We start from the raw sequence: 8,494 nt of genomic DNA on the forward strand, positions 1-8,494 counted from the left end.
CTCTTTTGTTATTAATAACAAAACCCAACAGTAAGTACTCTTTCATTCGTAATCAAAGGTCTCGGGTTGAGTCACTGGGTATGTTACCCCCCAATGTGGGACTTTCCGGCGCGAATCCGGATTTACTCGGGCCCCAGTATGAGTAGGCGGACACCAGGTGGGAAACAACAAAAAAAGAAAATGAATGAAAAGACAAGTCACTACACATCACAATGAAAGTTCTTGAGCTTAGACTTCATTTTTTCAAGAACCATTATTATTTAAAAGTTTAAATGGTTTGATAATCTTTACTACAAAGCATTGTGTAGTTTCTCAGATAGCGCCTAATTTCAAGCTCCCATCTTTCAGTTAAACGGGTAAGGGATGCACAGATGAAATACATCTTCTCAATACATATTAGTCAAAAGAATGGAATCACCATATAAAGATAATCAGGGGATTGCTCAAACTGCAGTCGCTTTGATGGAGAGGAAATCAGAAATCTTGTTGGCGTAGAAATCTGGTTGAATAGAGTTTTTGGGATCTTGAAGCATCGATACAGATGTCACACCTAGAACACGAGCAAAAGACAGTATTGGATGACAAACTTGAAGCATATACCTGAAAGGAGAACAAATTTTCTTTCTGATATTATATACCTGAGAGAACCAGAAGAGTTTTGCAACCACCATTTTGTCCGAACAGTATATCAGTATCTAGTCTGTCGCCAACCATGCATATCTGGGACTTCTGGATGTTAAACCTGTTGTAGTACCATTACAGAATATTAAGACAGAAAATGTTATTGAACGCCTGATGTGCACAGCTATACCGCCTAAAATACTGGACAAGCACATAATAAAAACTGGTCCATTTCTCCAAAAGATTTTCTAATATTCCACAGGATGATAGTTTTATGCTGATCAAAATTGATTATTCCTTTTTTTCCTGTGAATGTGAACCTGAAAATGATAGAAGAATTGGATCCACGTGGATCAAGAAAAATCTTGGTCCACCACAATGCAGATACTGCATCACAAACATACATAACAACTAATCATGTGGATCCCTAATCCATTTTCAAATGTATGTAGTCAAGGGAGAATGTGTGAATTGTTTGATGAGGTCATTTTCAATGTTTAAATAGGAGCAGAAAAAGTTCTTCATCACTCATTTTTTTTAATGAGAGACACAAATATTACCTACATAAGGAAGATGCAAGCGTCAGGGCAACTGGTCAAGGCTAAAAGTATAATTATTTCACACACGATTTGAGCGTCAACACGGTGCTAATAATCAAACTTAATCCAGAAGCAAGGTAGTATAATTGTGATATTATAATTGTGACAAGTCTCGTGATGCAGCATTCACTATGGGATGATAAAGTATCATTACCAACCAAACAAGTATATTGTTGAAAGGATTAAGAATCACAGTGATTACAGAGCAGTAGTGAAGAGTCGATGGTCTTAACAAGACAAGTTAAAATTTCATTTACTTGTACTTGTAATGAGAAAATCCTGCATTTATAGCTATTTAATCTTTATAGCTAAAAGTTCACTTTTGGATTGACGAGCTTTTGGAGCAGTACTAACTTTTTAAATTTGTTGTAATCTACTAGAATGATAGGAAATCCAACACCACAACCAATCAACAAGGGTTGTGATGGAGTGGTAAGTACTCCTTCATCCTTAACCAGAGGTCTCGGATACGAGCCCCGGCCTGAAGTTGTTATTAGGGAGCGCTTTACCCCTTAATATAGGACTTCCCGGTGCGAATCTGGATTTAGTTGGACCCCAATGTGGGTAACGGACGTTGGATGCGGAACCAAGGAAAAAAAAAAGTTAATAATGACCTACATGTTAATTTGATTTTGCCAATGCAATAATGTATAAAACCTTGATGACTAAAAGAAGCTTGCCTATTTACACGCCAAAAGCCTGTATTAGAAGACAATGATCCAGAAAGCAAGAAAAGAAGACAAAGCAAGAATGACAGGTATAATTGTAGAAAGTGAGGTGCCATACTCATTAGCCAAGTAGTCCATCATGAAGGTTGAGGGCTTTCCTACAACAAGTGGTTCACGCTTTGTAGAGCCTAGGATCGCACCAACCATTGAACCTCCACCTGAAGCAACAGAACAGCAACAATGCAGCTTAGTTTAAAGACGGAAAAATTCTTTTATGGCTATGACTGTACAGAATGATCAAAGCAGAAGACACAAAAAGTTTTGAAATACTTTTAACTAGAGTAGGATCTTAACACGGCAATAAGTTGATGACAATGTAAATGCTAATTGAATAAATCTCCTCATCGTTCTAACTATATCGAATTCCTTGACTATAACAACTAACAAGGTTTCTCCAAATTAGGTTTATCCATACTACATCTCTGTTAGCAAGGATTCAATTTTTACCAATTAGATAAATGATTGTGAGGAAATGGTCAGCAAGTCAGATTCACGAATTGCAGTTCAACTTTTCTTGACCCGCTTTCTGACTCGAGTATGTAAGACAGAAATAGCACACTTCAGTTAGATTACCAAATTCTTCAGCTATTATACAAACTACACATATTTCTACCTCTTTTCTTCTTTGAGTCCTTGATACTGATAGTTCTTTTCCTCTTCTCTCAACTAACATGTATGCGTATGATCCCTCAATCTCCGTTATTTCTCTCATTTATTGACTTAAAACATCTACACAAATTTTCTCCCCTTCCATCTGGTCATAAAAATGATATAAGTTCCCATTTTTTGTTGTTTTCTTCCCTTAACATACTGTAGAGGTTTTAAGTCAATAAAAATCCTCTGCCACATAAGATTCCTTGAATCCATAAAGTTAAGCGACTGAAGACAAATTGATCACGGGACAAAGTCTAGTTTCAACATGCTCGTTAATCTCTTTCATATAATACAAACTCCAGACCCAGAAATATTAAGTCATTCGCAACGCCTGAACATGTGACATTATCTACGAAAATTCTGATAGTTCACTTCTTCACAACATATACTTTTGGACAATGAAGCTGACTTCAACGGAGAATGGATTCAACAACTAACTTCTACAATGAGCATTTAACTCACATGACAAACATGTGAAACTAACATTAAAGCATAAGACGGGAATAACCTGCCCATTCCTGAGCATCTGTAAGATGGGTAACAGCATCACGGTTTGTAGCAATAAAGAGACATCCTGGATTTTCACGTATGCACAGGGTAGCGTACCTTCATTACATAAATCAAGTCAGAGATGTGATATCAACAGGTCAGAGAAAATTTATACAGACAGATGGATGCACAAATAGGAATTCGAAGCTTACACAATTATAGCCAGCAAAATACCCTTCACTCCCCCCCCCCCAATCATGTCATCAACAGGTTTTGTATGTGCAGATAGTAATTATAGGCTGAATCAGGTCTTCTCACAAGGGGAATATTTTAGTGTGGGATAGATAAAATGGAATAGATGATCGGAACTTTGAGCAAAGAAAAAGGTACTATATGAGTGGTTAAGCATATATAATCCAAGCAAATGCATGAAAAAAGCTCACAAGCTCATTACTGGTTAAGCGTAAAACAAAGTAATCACATTGCTAGATATTATGCCGCAGGGAATATTGATGCAGAAAAAGTAAAAAGGATAACTCACTGAATTTTGTGGTAGTTGAAATAGCGGTCAAATCCAACAACAACAGCTCCGACCTAAAAGGTGTAGACACAACTCAGCACAATATATTTAAAAGATAGTTGAACTTGGTCAAATTTAAACGTAGAACACGCATGAGAACAAAATAAGATAAGAAAGAACAAATGAAGCATACATCCTTATCCTGCTCCATCATATATCCAGGCTTTAGCTCTATTTTCTTGTCACCATCTTCCTGTTAAAATAGTAAAACACACCATTCAGTTCAGAAGTCAATCTGGTACAAAAGGAAGGCCAAAGAAGGCATCGAGCAGATGTCTTTGTAGCTCCACTATTTTGCAAGTAAACATATTTTTGTGAGTATACCTACTGATTGAATCCATATAATCTATATGGAACCTAATTTTCCCAGATATACATTCCTTTTCTCCTTTTACCCTGAAAAGGTCGGTTGTTCCAGTACCTTTCCTAATTAAAATTGGGTGTTTTCACAAAGGGAAATGCCAGCTTATGTATTTTATTAATTTGTTGAAACCCCTTCTGTTAGAATGCTAAAATAAAATACAACAAGATGCACTTGTTCTTTCTCTTTATGTCAGTTGTCTCTTTTTAAAAGAGTCTTTTATACTTCTTTGGAGTAAATTGAAAGAAAAACATGAATTTTGGTTGAAAGATGCAAAATGACATGTATTCTTTCTCTCTTTTTGTTCTTTCTATTTTTTGTTGCAAGTCTTGTTATCTCATTCTTCTTGTCAAATAATTTATACTCGACAAAGAAAAAAGCATAACAAAGACTTACAAAATGAAAGATATGCATTCAATTAAAAACAATGGTCTAAAATAACTATGGGATTTCAATTTAATAGTGCTTTCGATTAGATAACAATCATCTATATGGCTATAATACAAACATACACTACCATCTTATTTCATCAGACAAAATCCCATACCACAAGTATGCTTCACAAGATGAGAACATATCTCTAGTTCCACAGGTTAGTTAAAAATTGGTTGATTTATTTGAAGTAAAAAAATGAAAAACTATCATAAGCCAAAAGCTATTAACAATAAGATATATCATAGTTCATTCCCAAAGTAGAAAGGACTTCTATTTATTTGTACATACCGGTCCACCAATATGTTGAATGCCAGCTAACTCAAGCTCCTTCAAGATGCCTTCCTCACCAACAACGTACACCTTAAAAATGGCCACCAATTTAACAAGTAGTTAAATTATGATGCTGATAATGGATCTCAGCTTCTTAAGAAAATGGTATAGGCTTTCAGCAATATGTTTAAATCCATAATACTGTAGCTTTTATGCACCAGATAGCCTTCACGTTTAACAGTCGAATTACAATTGGTAAAACACTGTGAATTCAATTGAAGCTTACCTTTTTATCTTTTGGGAAGTCAATAGACTTCAAATAAGCAGCTGCAGCAAAGGATGAAGCAAAAATTTCCTCCTGTAAGGTGACTTGCTATTAGAACTATTGATCTACTAGTCAACATAATATGAACTAGAAGAGCTGTAAACTTACTTCGCTGACACTAAGACCAAGTGTTTCAAACTTTTTCCCATACTGCTTTCTAGACTTTGTTGAGTTGTTTGTAACAAAAACTAATCTTTTCCCCTGGAGAATGAAGTCCACAAAATTAGATAGAGCAACCAGTTTTCTCTTAAGAACTATGAATAGAATGCAATGAGCAATCTTGTAATCAGCAAATGTAAGTTATAAAGAATCCAGCATTAGAACTACTAACCTTTTCTCTGAGCAAATCAAGAGTTTCAGGGACCCCGTCTATTAGTTTATCTCCCTTCCATATGACTCCTGTAGATAATGGAGGAAAAAAGGACCTTATTTTAAGTAACTTATTCAACCTTTTTTGCTTACCATGTTAGGACCACAACACCAACATTCCTTTTCGGGATAATTTAAGAGACAAAGATGTCAAGGGAAAGGAAAAGAAACCTAGACTATCACCTATATTAAAAATGCTAAGAGAAAAAGGGAAATAATCAAAGCTTTTCTGCTATTTCCTATTTGTTTCAGTTGTAAATGTCAGAAGTTTTCATGCCTGTTTCTCATCCAGCTCGGTCTTACAACTCTAGGAGAAGTTTTCAAATATCTATGTATTTTGATAGGACTAGTTGCTTCGATTCCACTCATGTCAGCCCATAACTTCACTCCTCGATCGCTTTATATTTCTAGTGATCTAGTGATGCGGGAACAGAATGATAATTAGACTCCTATAGCAGTTCGGGAGCATCGGAATCTATTTGGTAGAATATAACGACCAGGCCAAACTTTGAACATGATCATCAACAATTAGATGATCTCTTACTATCTGAAAGAGAAGGGATCTCTTGGACATAATAGCTAATCAAATTATTTTCACTTAAAAGGCTCTACAATCAAGCAAACAAGCTGAAATTAAAGGGATTCATGCTATTTAAATCAGTTCGCAAGCTAAAAACTTTGAGTTGGAGGACTCTGAGCTTTTTGACAATGAGAGTCCAACCAATACAGTTCTTCTCTCCAATCTGAATAGAGATGATTTGCAATATCTATTTCAGCTTTTATACCCCTATGTTTGACACATTTGCTCACATTGATCTGCTCAAACTGATGTAGGGGAGCCTTGGAGCAATGGTAAAATTGTCTCCATGTGACCTATAGGTCAAGGGTTCGAGCCGTGGAAGCAACCACTAATGCATGCATTAGGGTAGGCTGTCTTCCCCGGACCCTGCGTGAATGCAGGATCCATTGTGCGCCGGCAAGCCCTTTTGATCTGCTCAAACTGATCAAAGCCCCAGCCTCCAATATGGACAATGATAGATTGATGAACATGTATATATATCGGGAAAAATCTTAATTCACATTCTTCCTAACATTACTTCGTTTAGGCCATTCCACTACAATCACAACAACTACCCCTTAATCCCGAACAAATTGAGGTCAGCTATATGAATCATCACTTCTCCATTTAAGTTCAACTCATATCATCGTCATATACCAAAATAAATTTAGGCCATTCCACTATCACATTAAAAAAGGTAAGAAATGTTAAAATATCATACTTTAGGGGAATTAATTTAAGATTCTCATTATATATAAAATTAATTCAATGCATTCTATATGACCTATATCAGATGAAGGGGAGCCTTGGAGCAACGGTCAAGTTGTCTCTGTGTGACCTATAGATCACGGGTTCGAGCCGTGGAACCAGCTACTGGTAGGTTGCCTATATCACAACCTCTTGGGGTGCGGCCCTTCCCTGGACCCTGCGTGAATGCGGGATGTTTTGTGCACCGAGCCGCCCTTTCCCTTGTTGCATTCTATATCAGATGCCATATTAACATAGCGAGAGCTTAATGCTGGGCTGCTGTTCTTTTTATGAATGTCATTTAACCCACTAATCCTAAGTTGTCTATATCATGAAACAACACAAAAACACACACCCAAAATAAATTTAGCAAAAATATTAAACACCTTAATTACAACTTCCAAAAAGCCCACTAAAACACTGGGACAAAGAAAAATACCACTGAATTGATACACAAATTAAGATTAAATTAAGCAAATACAAAGAGTTTAGCAAGAAATTCACACCGTCACAATCAAAGATGAAGGTTTCAACAGAATCAATTAATTCTCCAGGATTTGTAAGGGGCTGAGCTGAAGCTCTGGTAACAAAACTTGATGCAGATTTCTCCATTCTTGAATTCCTACAATTCCATTTAATGGATTTTGCAGAATTGTTCAATGGGTTAGAAATGTAAGAAAATTTATTGGATAAGATTTTGGGGTTATTAATGAAAAGAGTTGTAGTAGTAGAAGAAGAAATTGCTGCTGTTACTCTGCTACTTAGCATTTCTCTTTTTCTTCTTCTACGCTTTTTTCTTTTTTGGTGGTGGCAATAACTGCTATAAAGTCGTTACCAAAACTGAATATAGAAAAAACTTTATTAAAGGAGGAAAAAGATTAAAAAATAAATGGTAGATTATTAAATTGTAACTGAAAATTGGAGCTGACGTGGGAAAATTGAGTGGATGAAGATAGTTATATCCGATTATGGAAAATGCAAGGCTGGAAATTAACTTCGTTTGTTTATTTTTATATGGTATGGACTAGAGGTTCAAAATTGTTAACAATGATCTTCAAGTACATGAAAATCAAAATTTTGAAAAACCTAAGGTGAAGATCAAACCCTAATGATGTTTAAATCATTCCTTATAAGCTGAATCTTTACTATTTGAAGAAGTATGAAATAGGTCAATCTCTTTTATTGGGTTACTCCCTCTCATCGACATAAAACATATATAAATCGTGAATTCTCAAACCGGGTCGACATGCCAGACATACGGGGACATCTAGATCTGGGTTCTAGTGGTATTTCACCTTAACCATAACTCATCTGTTGATTTTTCGACATCATATCGGTTCGGACCTCCACTAGCGGAGCTAAAATTTGTAGTTTACGGGTTCAGAATTTTAATTTTTTAAAGTTACTAAATTTTAAAGGAGAAATACATAAACGGTCTTTTAGGTTGTCCTCAACGATCAACTGAACACCTCAACTGAGGTCATTTCCGGCTAGACACTTTATTTATTCACAAAAGAAGATCAATTAAACATCCGATCATGTCAGCCCCCATCGCGTGAAATGCACTCTCTCGGACGCGAGTTGCCTACCTAAAATTAGGTTTTTTCTTTTCTTTTGCTAAAATAATGTGGACCCCACATAATTTTCACGCTTTTCCTCCACCATTCGACACCCTCCTCTATCCTAAATCACCTCTTCCTCCATTTTCTCGTGCTTAATTTCCTTTTGTTTCATGCCTTTCCACCATACCTTCACTT

At 36.0% G+C, this 8,494-nt stretch overlaps 1 protein-coding gene across 1 annotated transcript; it reads right to left on the reverse strand.

Annotated features, from left to right (window-relative positions):
• Positions 1 to 207: 207 nt before the first annotated feature.
• Positions 208 to 7,571, reverse strand: LOC104216150 (phosphoglycolate phosphatase 1A, chloroplastic-like). The gene is made up of 11 exons (XM_009766153.2): positions 7,244 to 7,571; positions 5,394 to 5,461; positions 5,171 to 5,263; positions 5,024 to 5,095; positions 4,756 to 4,827; positions 3,805 to 3,864; positions 3,633 to 3,685; positions 3,111 to 3,208; positions 2,007 to 2,106; positions 639 to 742; positions 208 to 550 (listed from the first exon to the last, which is right to left on the reverse strand). The coding sequence occupies exons 1-11, from the start codon at positions 7,503 to 7,505 to the stop codon at positions 444 to 446; spliced, it is 1,089 nt and encodes a 362-aa protein (XP_009764455.1). The 5' UTR covers positions 7,506 to 7,571; the 3' UTR covers positions 208 to 443.
• Positions 7,572 to 8,494: the final 923 nt, after the last annotated feature.

This window comes from Nicotiana sylvestris, chromosome 5 (assembly GCF_000393655.2).
Source record: "Nicotiana sylvestris chromosome 5, ASM39365v2, whole genome shotgun sequence".
NCBI lineage: Eukaryota > Viridiplantae > Streptophyta > Magnoliopsida > Solanales > Solanaceae > Nicotiana > Nicotiana sylvestris.

What these genes read in the sequence shown, in the direction of transcription:
- LOC104216150 (XM_009766153.2), bottom strand. Translation starts at nt 7,505, where the DNA reads ATGCTAAGTAGCAGAGTAACAGCAGCAATTTCTTCTTCTACTACTACA. An exon ending in ACTTCCCAAAAGATAAAAAG is followed by an intron (nt 4,828 to 5,023) that starts GTAAGCTTCAAT and finishes GCCATTTTTAAG; the next exon opens with GTGTACGTTGTTGGTGAGGA. An exon ending in TGATGGAGCAGGATAAGGAT is followed by an intron (nt 3,686 to 3,804) that starts GTATGCTTCATT and finishes TACACCTTTTAG; the next exon opens with GTCGGAGCTGTTGTTGTTGG.